Source organism: Bos mutus, chromosome 21, assembly GCF_027580195.1.
Source record: "Bos mutus isolate GX-2022 chromosome 21, NWIPB_WYAK_1.1, whole genome shotgun sequence".
Taxonomy (NCBI): Eukaryota; Metazoa; Chordata; class Mammalia; order Artiodactyla; family Bovidae; genus Bos; species Bos mutus.
In genome coordinates this window covers 20,752,555-20,766,588 of record NC_091637.1, presented here as the reverse complement: position 1 = coordinate 20,766,588, position 14,034 = coordinate 20,752,555, and the positions used below count along the sequence as shown (strand labels likewise).

General features: G+C 46.5%; 1 protein-coding gene across 3 annotated transcripts in view; it reads left to right on the top strand.

The window, feature by feature from the left end:
• CRTC3 (CREB regulated transcription coactivator 3) overlaps nt 1-14,034 on the top strand; it is a 95,431-nt gene that overhangs the window by 54,184 nt on the left and 27,213 nt on the right. For all 3 annotated transcript variants that reach the window (XM_070358324.1, XM_070358323.1, XM_070358325.1), the window contains exons 4-6: nt 8,590-8,651; nt 10,189-10,251; nt 12,326-12,426. In XM_070358324.1, the coding sequence (XP_070214425.1) occupies nt 8,590-8,651; nt 10,189-10,251; nt 12,326-12,426 (226 nt within the window). The remainder of the gene's footprint in view (nt 1-8,589; nt 8,652-10,188; nt 10,252-12,325; nt 12,427-14,034) is intronic.

Sequence of the window (14,034 nt, the reverse complement as noted above, 5' to 3'; positions counted from 1 at the left end):
ACTTATCAGGCCAGAGCAGGACGTGGTCTGGGGGTCCAGCAGTGTGCACAGGGCTTTGGGAAACAGGCCTGAGCTGGGATTTGCGGGAGAGGAGACAGGTAAGTATTCCAGGAGAGTCTGCATTCTGCCCTCGTTCTTCTCACCCGCAGGGCCAGAGGGAGGCAGGAGAGGCGGTGTGAGTCTTGCTGCAGAGCTGGGTTCCTGGCAGTGACGGTAGGGTTGGCTTCAACAGCCTAGAAAGCAGGAAGTGGGGGGAGGGCTCTCGTGTTTACCAAGCACCTACTCATGCCAGGCACTGTGCTAGGCAATTCATAATCATTTAGATGAACTCAAAATTTACTGGGCAGTTTGCTTTTTTAACCCCCATTTCCCAGTGAGGAAACTTGAGTGTCAAAGTGACTTGCCCTAAATTCCACAGCTGAGGCTGGAAGGGCCCAGATTCACCCTCAAGTCAAGCTGACCGACCCCCCCAGCATGGTTCCCCTTCTTGCTCCAGCGCTCAGTCGCCCCCAGGACCACACTCAAGAGAGACCCCCGTGGAGGAGGTGTGGGGACACAGAGGAACTCCCACTGCTTGTCTAGCCCTCAGGCTTCTCACAGTTTTTTATCAATCTGAAGTGAGGATAAGGACCCCAAAGGATGTTTGCTTCTCCCCTCTTCCCACCCAGGGGCTCCCCACCCAAGTCCACCAAGATGCCTTGACTCCTGACATCATGCGGCCATTATCAGAGCAGGCAAGAATGATGACTGATTCTTTCCCTTTCCTTTCTGGGAGGCGGGAATTCTACCATTTAACCACCAACACATCCCTCAAATTCCTTTCTGGAATGTATCATAACTTTTAGATAGAAATGCAAAAGGGAAATGAGAATGGAGGCAGTTCTTCAGCAAATTCACACTCAGGTAGGTGGTTGTCCATCAAACCATTGTCTAAATTGCTTGGAATTTTCTAGTAAAAGACTTAGTGTATTTCTTTGCTTGATGTGACTAACATTTTGTCTTTTCCTAATTTCTCAGTTCCCTCTTTCTCTCAGAGATGTTCTCTCTAAATATTTTAATACATATAGATATATTTATGGCTACCTCAGATCTTTTTTTACAACAAGTATAGTCTAAATATATGCATATACTCACAGCTTTTTAATTCAAAAAATTTTTATTTTATTTTGGCTGCACCTTGCTGCTTGCAAGATCTTAAATTCCCCCACCAGGGATTGAACCTGCTCCCCCTGCAGTGGAAGTATGCAGTCTTAACCTGGAATACCAGGAAAGTCCTCCTCACAGCTATTGTGTTTTTTTTACTTTTTATTTTGTATTGGCTATAGCCAGAGAGCCAACAATGTTGTGATAGCTTCAGGTGGATAGTGCAGGGACTCAGCCATACATATACATGTATCCGTTCTACCCCCAACCCCCACTTCCATCCAGGCTGCCACATAACACTGAGCGGAGTTCCCTGGGTTGTACAGTAGGTCCTTGGTTATTCATTTTAAATACAGCTGTCTCATAGCTTTTTTTTTCGGCTGTGCTCGGTCTTGGTTGTTGAGAGGGCTTTCTTTAGTTGCAGCAAGTAGGTGCTCCTCCCTAGTTGCAGTACGCAGCCTTCTCCTTGCAGTGGCTTTTGTTGTTGCAAAGCAGAGGCTCTAGGCACACGGGAGCCAGTAGTTGTGGCCATGGGCTTAGTTGCCCTGCAGCATGTGGGATCTTCCCAAACCAGGGATCGAGCCAGTGTCCTCTGCATTACAAGGTGGATGCTTAACCACTAGAACACCAGGGAAGCTCTCATAGCTCTTAAAACTAGAAGACTATCTAGAAGAGGAGGAGACTGAGGAAAGGCAACAGAGAAAAATGGTCATTCACTTAAAAACAGTTGATGCCGGGCGCCATTTACATTCTGTGGGTGTCATGGCAGAGAATCATGCACTTCTGGCCTCTAGTCACTCCCAGTCTAGCGGGAGAGGCTCAGTGTGGCGACTGCAGGCACCACCGCCTGGAGGCTGTGCACACTCAGCCACACAGCCCAAACCAGTTCTGGGGGATGGAGAAGGCATCCTGGAGGAAAACCTGAGGCTTGAAGGCTAGGTAACATGTGAGAGGACAGTGTTTTTATTTATTGAACAGGTGTTTTCACACAACCCGTTTTCTGCACAGGTACTCATCTTCTAAGCACTGGGGACTCCGTGGTGAGAGAGACAGCGGTGTCTCTGCCTTCCTGAGTGGGCGATGTCAGACAGCAAACAGGTTAAAAAAAATTATCAAAACAAAATAATTTCAGGTGGTTGTAAGTGATAGACAGAGAGGAAGACACCCCTGGAGGGAATGTTTCAGGCAGAGGGAATAGCTTGTGCAAAGTGCTAGAGAGGGAGACTTCACTGTGTGTGCAGGCTACTGTCTCCTTTCAGGTAGTAAGTCGTAGGCTATATAACTTGACCATGTATCCAGGTCAACTCATGAGAGCAGCTGCAAAGCAGATCACCTCCTAAGGGGAGGAGAAGCAGGAACCAAATAAATATATAGATGAATTAGAGTTTTTCATCAGACAGTACACATCTGATTCACAGACCGTGAGGCATCTCTCTCTCAAGCACCTAATGGGGGTCCCAGGACTGGACATCTGCTGACTTAAAAGAGTTATTTAGTGTAGGTCTGCCCATGAATAAACAGTGAGTCTCCTTTGAGGAATCAAGGGACCTTGAGCTCCTGTGTTCAGTCCCTAAGTCAGGTCTGACTCTGCAACCCATCAACTACAGCGCGCCAGGCTTCCCTGTCCTTCCCTCTCTCCTGGAGTTTCCTCAGACTCACGTCCATTGTGTTGATGAAGTCATCCAACCATCTCATCCTCTGTCACCCGCTTCTCCTCATGCCCTCAGTCTTTCCCAGCATCAGGGTCTTTTCCAGTAAGTCGGACCTTCATATCAGGTGGCCAAAGTTTTGAGCTCCTGCTGCTGCTGCTGCTGCTGCTGCTGCTGCTAAGTCACTTCAGTCGAGTCCGACTCTTAGCGACCTCATGGATTGCAGCCTACCGGACTCCTCTGTCCATGGGATTTTCCAGGCAATAGTACTTGAGTGGGTTGCCATTGCCTTCTCCTTTGAGCTCCTAGTAAAATGTAAAAGTAGAATGATTTTATGTTGAAGATATTAAAATATGTAGAAAAGATGGGGAAGAGGGCTGCAGTGCCATCTTTCCTTTCATGGCCTGCATTCATTTTATTTTGTGATAATTTGCTTAAAATGGTTGCCTTTCTCACCAGTCTATTACCTCCTGAATGAAGTTTTATCATTTGAAAGGATTAACAGTGGTTTGAATCTTTGTTAGAACAAAGAGAAGACGTGTACCCAGAATTTTCTTACTCTAGCTGTTTCTTGGCTTGGGTGTTATTTTAGATCGCGGGTACACTGGCTTAGGAAGGGGTCGGTCTCATGATACAGTGATTGCAAATACAGTGAACACTGTTAACAGTGTGGCCAGACACAAGCAGCAGAGCACCGGCACCAGGGCATTCCTCCTCTGGTGGGCGGCCATGGTCACAGAGAAGGCTGGTGCACTGGGCTCTGCGCTCTGCCATGGGCATGGGGCCACCACAGGCAGAGACCAGGGCACTGCCCAGCTGAGCTCCAGTCCAGGCCACACTCAGGACAGAGGCAAGGCGCTGACTGGTCCCCGACTCAGGGTCTGGGTTTGAGAACTCAGAGGGAGGCCCTCCCGCCTTCCTGCAGCTGCTTGTGCCCTCAGCAGCCCTTCTCACTCCTCGAAGGGGCAAACGTGTACCCCAGACACCATCCTGTTGAGTTTCCAAACCATTAACATAAATTTACATATTTATTTGTCATATGATCTCAGACCTGAGGGTTGTACATAGAAGAGAAGGAGGACACACTAGTGACTCATAGAAGTGCCTTCCTCTCAAAGAGATGTGTTTTTAGGAAGAGAGAAAAACAAACGTCTAGACATTTTCTTACTTATATTGCCAGCAAGGTTGGAGCGTGTGTTGCATCTGGAAAACTAGAATGAATGGTCATGATGAGACCACCTTGAGATCCACTAAAGCTAGGAGTGGCTTTCCTCTTTGGAGCAGGCCTTGCTTTGGTTCTGTTCATACAAGGAGATGAAAATGTTAGAACATTGGTTTATAGAACAAAACTATTTCTTCAAAGGGCACCGCCTGTTGTATTTGAGACATGTTGGACTATGTCTCTTATGGAAGCTTCACAGTTTTATATTAGGGCTGTGAGAAGCCCGGCAGTTAAGAAACTTTAACCCAGAGTTTCCAAATCTTACTTGATCACTAAGTATCAAGTTATCACCCATTAAAGATTTCCGTCTCAAAGGGAGTGCAAGTTTTTAGAGTTTTAAGGGGGAAAGAGTCCGACTTCAGAATTCTACCCATCTCCCGTTTGTCACTCGTGTGCTGAGGGAAACAGGAAGACATCTTCATACACGCAAGGACCAAAAAAGATCTTGTTCCCGTGCCTCCCTTCATGTTTGACGTGCAGATGTATTGTAGCAGGACGTCATTGGAAGCCAAAGGACCAGAGGAAGTTGAGTGATGGTGAAGACATGGTTAAGAAACTAGGAAGGAACCAAATGGTGACTGGTTTTATATACTAAATCCAGCCCTGACACCTGTCTCAGTGAATGTGGGTTCTACTAAGCAGACCTAGAGTTCAGGAACCCTGCCAGCAGCGTGGACGACCACAGGCCAGCCCCACAGCCCCAGTAGAAAACGGAGTTCCAGAGGGGAAGAGAGAGCCTGGTGCCCCAGGCTGCTCCTGAGCCCTGCCCCAGTTCCTGAGCCCTGCCCCAGGTGCCCTTCCCGCATGGGAACAGGAAGCCAAAAGAAGAACTGGGCCATGCAGCCATGACTAGGGAGCCTGGGGAAGAGACAGGGTGGGTCTTGTGTGGGGTTTCTGAGGCTCACTGACCCCACCCACGTGCAGGGAAATGGGCCACAGATGTCCTGTCTCATCAACAGAAGGGCAGAACGTTCTCGGTGACTGAGGCCTTCCCCTCTAACGTTATCTGAGCTGAGAAGGAACAGGAGTCCCTTGGGTGGACTGGGGCGGGAACGTGGAGGAAGGATTCTCCTCCACAGAGCCGCAGGGCCTGGGGAGAGAGAACAGCCCAGGGTGACCAACATCTCCACCTGAGCGCCTGGGTGGAGGGAGCCCTGCATTACTTACGATGGACTGGAGCACGATGAGGAGAGGAGAGGCAGCGTGACGAGTGGGGTTGGAGGTAGAGTTTGGGATGCTGGGGGTGGAGAAGCTGAGTAAGGCAGTGGGAAGGGTGGGCTTGGAGTTCATGAGAACTGTGGCGAGCTGGAAGTATGGATTCATGAGTTACTGGACTGTGGGTGATGGATGGAGCTAAAGACATGGATGGGACTGAGCAAGGCAAGAATGGAGGACAGAGGAGGGGGGCTGCCTCTCAGAGTCTCCTCAGGTGCTCTTCCCAAAGTGGCTGCACCCGGAATCTCTCTCCAGCCTCCCACCCTGCTCCCACTCTACATGGTACCCACGAAACCGAGCTGTTCTCCCCATCACATGCTTTTGAGAGCAATGCAGGCGGATGTGGGCTGAGAGACTGTGAGGCCATAGAAACTCTGGGACCATTAGGGTTGAAGGCAGAAGAGGAAGAGCCCGAAAAGGAGCTGAAAAGCAGCGCACAGGGGGATAAATCAAAAGATCCATTATAATGTAGATTGTTTTTTGACTTAGGTTTAACTGAGGTGATGGAGGCTTTCTTGGTGGGTCAGATGGTAAAGAATCTGCCTGTAATGCAGGAGACCCAGTTTCAATCCCTGGTCAGAAAGATTCCCTGGGGAAGGAAAAGGCAACCTACTCCAGTATTCTTGCCTGGAGAATCTCATGGACAGAGGAGCCTGGCAAGCTCCTTGAGGTCACAAAGAGTGGGACACAACTGGGTGACTATCACTTTCCCTTTCTTTCAAGGTGGTAACGGATGAGGGGCTAATCTGACTTGATTTCCCTGTCACCTAGGCTGCTCTTCTGTTTGTTTCCTGGCAACTCGCAGGCGTTCTAGAAATGTTCATTGAATTGAATGGTAAATTCTAGTTTACAAATAAGGGTATTTTTTCTGTCTATTTAGGATGTTCTTCATGGCATGTTAGTACTGTGGAGTGATTAAAGCCACCTGAATAAAGTTTTCTCAGATCTTCAGAAGAGCAAATAAGCGTTTTCTAAGCTGCTTCTGTTGAATTTAGCTGTAAGCTACTGACATGAGGGGCAGTAAAGCAGACAGTATAGCACCCGCCTCAGTGCAGGAGGCCTGGGTTCCATCCCTGGGTTGGGAAGACCCCCTGGAGAAGGAAATGACAGCCCACTCCGGTATTCATGCCTGGAGAATCCCATGCACAGAAGAGCCTGGTGGGCTACAATCCATGGAGTCACAAAGAGTCAGACATGACTGAGTCACACACACACACACACACACACTGACATGAGTAGGCTTCCCTGGTGGCTTAGTGGTAAAGAATCTGCCTGCCAATACAGGAGACATGTACCAATCCCTGGTCCAGGAAGATCCCCCGGAGAAGGAAATAGCATCCCACTCTAGCATTCTTGCCTGGAAAATCCCATGGACAGAGGAGCCTGGTGGGCCACAGTCCACGGGGTCGCAGCGTTGGATACAACTTAGTGACTGAACAACAGCAAGAACAACTGACATAAGTGATCGCTAACATTAGGGCATCTCTTAATGCCAATAAGGTGTTGGGTTTTGAATACCCATTAAGTGAGATATGAATGGTGAGAATTGAGAGAGCTCAGAGGTCACATCTTTTAACTTTTGATGCCTCAGCCCCGTCATATTAAAATTTCAGAAATTCACCACGTTTCCATGTTGTTGATATACATCAGAAAGGCTAACATGCCGACCTACTCCTCAACATTGAAATGATCGATGTTTGATCGTTGTACTACTAATACACCACTGTGTTCTAATTTGTTTACAGGTTCTAGACAAGTGGACTTAATGACTTTAAAGGTGGCAGTGTCCTGAGAGAAGTGGTAAATTTCTGCTTCAGAATTAAGTATTTCTGGACAGAGGTTCATTAAAATCTGCTGAAAAGAGAAAAGTCCAGTGCCTTCTCCCTAGTGGTTCTGCCAACTAAGATACCGCCGTTTTTCCTCTCAGAGACGTTCTTGTTTCTTCTTCACCTTTTCCTCTTCTGTCCCCTACTGTGGTCCATTCCGAGCTGTACTTTGCATGCATGCATATGTACAAAGTCGCTTCAGTTGTGTCTAACTTTTTGCACCCCCATGACTGTAGCCCATCGGGCTCCTCTGTCCTTGGGATTTTTCAGGCAAGAATACTGGAGTGGGTTGCCATGCCCTCCTCCAGGGGATCTTCCAGACCCAGGGATCCAACCCACGCCTCTTATGTCTCCTGCATAGCCTAATAGTTAATGTTGAAGAAGCGTCTGGTCTCTCTTCTGAAAGCACCTCTGTTTTATTGCATTGACTAAGATTCAGATTCAGAAAGAAGGTAACTAGATATGACCACACTAGTACACAGGAAGTGAAACTTGTGATCGTAGTGCTTCTGGCAGAGGAAACATTTCCTTAAGAGTTCATCAGTGTCCATATTTTACTAATGCCAGGTTCTGCCTGCATGATAGTTCTTCTCCATCAAGGCCCCCGCTACCTCCTGAGCCTTAGATGGTGGTGGCTTCTTTTATACAGAATCACCGAAGATCACAGGAGAATAATATGACTTAGAATGTTTTGAGAAGGTATTCTATGAGTATAATTAAATTAACCAAACAGCTCTATTGTACTCAGCACATATAGTATAGCATCCCATCTGTTTTTCCCTGTTTCCATTTCATCTGGAATGTGTTCTAAGGCAGGCTAGACCCAGTGAAGAATATAGAATCCATAAAACAGGCCACCTGACCATCTAAGGAAGTTCACATTTCTCAATAAACCTAATGTAGCTCTCTTTGGGTTATAAGAAACAGGAACCCTCAACTTGAAGAAAAAAGAAATTTATTGGCTTATGTTACTAGAAGCCCAGAGGGCTAGATCCAGGGATCCGTACAATAGCACTGAGACTCAGTATCTGGGGGGGTGCCACCTCTACCTTGACTTCCAGGGAGAGAAACCCAGGCCCACATGGTCCCCGAGCTCACCACCTCCGCTGGGGATAGTCCTTTCTTCCCCTGTTTGTATCATGAGTCCATCCCTGAACTAGTCACAGTGGTAAAGTGACCTTGAATGGAAGTGCTGGGTGTGGGTACCTTCTGTGGACAGGGAGGCCCACACACAGCGACAGCCAAACCAGGTTTCAGATGGGGGTGCGGGCAGTCCTTGGAAGTAAAAGAGCTTGGGCTCGCAAAAAAAAAAAGAAACACCCCACGTGAATCACGCAAAGATGGTGCTGGTTAGGAGATAGAGGAATGGACTTTTCCAGAGGAAGTTGATAAGCCGAAGTAGGAGGAAGAGCTGTCGGGTATAGAGATAAAGATACAAACTGAAAACTCAGCAGTGGAGCTCCACACGACTCCAGCCTCTTAGTTCTGCCTCAACTTCCCCTTCATCTGGGTTTTCCTTGATTGAAATTTCTACTTTGATGGTAGCACGCTTGGAGCAAATTACGCCTCACAGCCCCTGGATGAAAGTTGGCCCAGGTAAGCAAGTCATATTTTCAAAGATATGATGGGCATGTGCTGTGCTTGGACAGTCTCACTTTATTTTACCCGCCTCAGAGGTCATTTTAGAAATTTCTAATCTAAAGCACAGACTCTTGTTTTCTCTTATAAAACTTAAGTCTCTCCACATATAATCATGGGCTTATATGAAAGTCTAAAATTAAAAGTTATTTAAATCAATCTGGGTCTTCATTTTAAAGACCAAATAGAAACACATTCAGAATACATTGACCAACATAATAGTCTGAGTTGGTATTATTATATTTAAATATATAAAGGTGTCATGGTAAGCTACTGAAAGAAACAGAGGCCATAGTAAGCTCCTAAAACTGTAATTTGCATAGTGGATTTGATTTAGGGTCTCTTTGAGTATTTTTATATGTAGAGAATATATACCCCAAATTGAGTATTTTTTGGAATAGTACTGGAGGTGACAGAATATAGAGTTAACTGAAAAGATTGTTACATCCAGGATGCATGATATCCAGGATGCATGATATCATTTTCAGATCACCTGGTCAGATTTAAGAGGCATTTGAAATGGACATGTTGAAAAATTTTAGCTCCCTGGATTGAAGTGCATTCTCCATCTATTCTTGGGGCAGATACTGACAGCACTTACTGTGGATAATGTAGTCAGGACCTGGGAAAGGCAGGTATGAAGATGAATAACAGCAGGCCCCTACTGCAAGTAGGTTTTCAGCAACCCTTAAGAATCTTGGGATCCATGATTGTAGAATAAACACAGTATCTTATTTTAAGTCATAAAAGCGTTAGGCAGTCCATCATGTCCAACTCTCTGCAACCCCATGAACTGTGGCCCGCCAGGCTCCTCTATCCATGGGGATTCTCCAGGCAAGGATACTGGAGTGGGTAGCCATTCCCTTCTCCAGGGGATCTTCCTGACCCGGGAATCGATCCTGGGTCTCCCTCATTGCAGGCAGATTCTTTAATTAAATCATAAAAAGATTTTTCCAATTTGAGATTGTAAAAAATTTGTATTTAAGAGAAAAATGTCCTATGCTTTCTAGAGCACGAGGATTAGTTAGATTAATATTTTCAAACATTGGATTACTGTAACAGTTACGTTCCTCTTTATGGACCTCTGTAGAGGAGTGCGGCCTTTCTGTATCAGGGTTTGCCAGGCATCCCCTATGCACATACTCGGGGGATGTGATGAGGGGTAGTTTTTCACACATCTGGAATAAGACCTCACATCCCCAGAGAGGATTTGGTCATGGATCTGAAATATTTCGAAAGGCATTCAAAAGTGCTTGTTTGCTGCTTAAAAAAAAGACCAAAAACCTCCTTGCATGCCCAGCTGGCTCATTTGCTTGCCCTATTTGCACGAATTTCTGATAGTTTTTATCATAGAAGGGAGAAATCACAGGACCTGGAGAGAGCAGCTGTGCAGCTGAGTGAATAGAAGGGCTGGTTCTCAAACCCAGGCCTGAGGTTTCCCTTTCTCCTTGTGGACTGAACTTCTTTTCTTTTTATGTTATTCTGGTTTTTAAAGGCAGCAGCCTCCTTGGAAGGAAGAGAAGCACCCTGGGTTCAGGCTAACATCTGCACTCAACAGGTACATAGCTTGTTTTCTAGTAGAAATAAACTTTAAAGAAGGCAAATCACCCTGTTGATCCTGCTGCTTTTTAATCTATCATCTGTTTGCAAGAGTACTCTTATATCAATGGGTTGTGTTTATACGAAGTGTTAAAAAGAAGCAACCTAAATCTCCCACCGTGTAGCGAACGTCTGCTCAGGACAATGTAGCTGTGAGAACATGAAGTCTGAGTGAATGACAGTTTGCCTCCTACTCTGTGTCCTTGAGCAAGTTGCATGGCTTCTCTGTGTCTCAGTTTACTCATCTGGAAAAAGGAAGATAACAGTACCTACATCAAGTGATGGTTGCAAGGATTAAATAAGATGCATAAGAAACACAAGGAAGCATAAGCGTTCAATAACCACATTAAACCATCACTTCAAGCTTGACCCCAGTGTTTAAGTCACTTTGTTCAATCCTGATCACATTCTACAAGAATGAGTATGACTTTTTGTTCTAAGAAGTTACAAATGACTTGTCCAAGGTTGCTTAGCTAATATGTGATGGAACTGGGATTAAAAAACATTTTTTTTCAGTGCAAAATTTTAACATACACAAAAGGGAAAAGCATTCCAAGAATTCCGTGTGCCCATCTTTTAGCTTCTGTGTCTACCCCTACCTCCTCCCTTCCCACCCTTATCCCACCACCAGCCAGCCAGAGTATTTCACCTGCAGATATCTCTAACACTATAAGGCTGATAGGAACCTTTGAAAAACAACAACAATATAACGAATGCCATTATGCCACATAACAAAATTAATAATAATTCCTAATATTATCTAATACCCGGTCTGTATTCACATTTCCCCAGTTGTCTCTCTGCATTTGATTGATATTCTCTTGAGTCTCTTTGAATCTGAACCCAAAGCTCCCCGGTCCCAGAGTCCTTGCTTTTGCTGCTGCTTCATCCTGGTTCTGAACTGCCTGTCCCTTGTGTAAACCCAACCCAGCCATGGTACACAGTCCAGCCACAGGGCTTAGTGGCTGCAGAAGGCATCACCTGAAACAGCCCACAGAGAAGCATTTTAGGCTAATTTGAAGCCTCACACAAGTTCTTTTTTGGCAGTTTGTCCCTTGATGAGACAAGTAAATAATGTCTCTTGGAGTCAAAGCTTCATGTAAACTGCAACTGTCTGGGAGAATTTCAGAAATTTGCTGTAGTTCAACAGTTCCCCCAATTTTTGTCTTATGATTCTGTCACAATCTTAAAAACCACTGAGGCCCTCAAACAGTGTTTGTTCGTGTGGATACATTTGTTTGTATTTAGCTATTGATATTGGAAATTAAATTGAGAGATTTATAGAAGATACTTATTAATACACTTAGAAATAGCAGTAATAAACTCATTACTCATAAATAAACTCATTTATGTCAACATAAATCATATTTTTGTAAGCACAGTTATATTTTCTGAAACAAAGTAAATCACTGAGAAGAGAGGCGTTGTCCCCTTTATGTGTCTCTTGAAGACAGCTCGATCCTCTGCTTGTGTGCTGTCTGCACTGACACTGCATGTCCCAAGGCTCTTGGAAAACCGCTGTGCTCGTGAGGGCAAGAGTGAAAGGGCAGGGAACACATCAGGGTTATTCTGAAAATCGCCCCGACCTTGTATTCTCCCTGGAAGGGCTGGAAAGCCACTGCTTTGGTGATCCTTCCTAGGGGAGGAGTTATTCCCAGATGGAGAAGATCTAGCCCAGCTGCAGAGAATATATTGGCCACAGCCATCTTCTGAGTTGTGAGGAAAGATGGAACGTTTCTTAAAGAAAGCCGTGAATCCAGTGTCTTCCTTGTTGAACCATATCGTTACACCACTAGCTTCAAAGTGTGAAATCTCACAAGTACAAATTGCTGTCTTCTGGGTGTGGGTCATCCTCAGAGGCTGATGTTGTAAGGGACTGCAGGTAGGTCCAAACCCCTCATTTTATGGATGATTGTAAATCGGTTATTCCTGCTTTCTCTCCCGTTGGTAATTTTCAGGAAAGAATATTGCATTTTCACTAAGGAAAAAATGGATTTTTCAGCCAGACTCTCTCTCTCCCTCCTCCCCCTTAGGACCAATTCTGACTCTGCTCTTCACACCAGCGCTCTGAGTACCAAGCCCCAGGACCCCTATGGAGGAGGGGGCCAGTCGGCCTGGCCTGCCTCGTACGTGGGTAAGACACGTAGGCTGGATGCCAGCCAGTACTGCGCCGTCTTGTTCTGTCCTCGGGGAGCAGGGGGAGAGACAAGCTTACACCGTGTGCCTTTCCCTGGCTCTTCTTCCACAGGGAACAGCTCCTGGCCAGGGAGGTGTGTGTGTGCTCGTGATGAGGTGAGAGTGGGCCTTCCCTCCCACCTCTTTCTCTGCAGGTCCTCCTTGGCGTCTCTCGGCCCTCAGACTTTGTGTCCTCCACACTCTCCCATTGTAAGGTCCTCATCAGTTTTACAGGGACTCATAGCAACTTTCTAACTGGTCTCCTTATTTGCAGTCTCCTGTCTTCCCAGTCCAGTGTTATGTCGGGTTCTCTGAAAGCCCTTTTTCCAGCCAGGATCTGGACAAACTGAGAAATAAAAGCAGAAGTGACACAGGGAGGTGGATGCCACCTTTCCTCCTGATAAGAGGAAGTGGCTTCTCTCTGGGGGGCCATGTCTATTCAGACCAAACCCCAGAGGGACACTGACTCCCCCAGTGGCCAGCAGCCCTGGCCCAGGGTGGCCCCCACGGCGGGAGCCCTGCAGGCAGGGCCAGCCCCGGGGCCAGAGGAGTGGGAGCTCACCTGTTGCCCACTTTGCTGCAGGTCATTGTCCCGCCTCCCCAGGGTGACCAGGAGTAGGGGAAAGAGTCATGCCATCTGCTTCCAGAATGACCCAAATCTGATCAGATTCCAATCACAGTGCAGTAAAGAATCTGTTTGTGATATAGAGATACAGGTGGCGTGGGCTTGACCCCTGGGTCGGGAAGATCCCCTGGAGGAGGAAATGGCAACCCACTCCAGTATTCTTGCCTGGAGAATCCCATGGACGGAGGAGCCTGGCAGGCTACATGTCTGCCACATGGCATGGTCAAAAAAAATAAAAAATAAAAGAGAGGGGAGAATATATAAGCCTAAGAAAGGTGCAGCAAGGTCTTAGTCTCCCTGGATTGGGAGGGAACCAGACGGTTAGACTTCGATCTGGAATTCCCAAGAAAGAGCTGCCTTTCTGCCTCTGCCATGCCTGTATTCGTGTTGCCCTCTGTTTAAAGTCTGTGCTTCTCTAGAAAAGCCTAAAAGCTTAGAGGGAACAAGGAAATCCTAAGTAACAAGACTTGGAGGCCTGCATGCAGAGAGGAAGAAAAATAGCTAAAGCAAGTGATTAATCAAGTGAAGTATTTACCCTAAGAGTGATGTTGCCTGCAAGGGAAGAGGTGTGAAGTGTCAGAAGGCGTGAGTGAGGACAAATAAGAAAAGCAACAGAGTGTCAGCGTTGATCCTACAACGGAGCCATAGGGAAAGCAGAAAGAAAGAAGGAAATCCTGGAGCAGAGTCCCAGGGTCCCTGCTTTTCACATCAGCAGCTTGAGCCCGCTGTGTTTGTACCCCGGTATCTGACAGCTGTGGAAGGCAGGCCGACCTCCAGCCTGGACGTCTGAACCATGTCCCTGCTTCAGTTGCCTTGGAAGTGCAGCAGAACTCAGAAACACGTCCAAATATGGCCGTGTTTACATGGGAAAGCCAGTGTGTTTAAAATATTATTCAAGTCTCCAAGGATCAGAATTATTTCTGGAGAATTCTATCTGTTGGT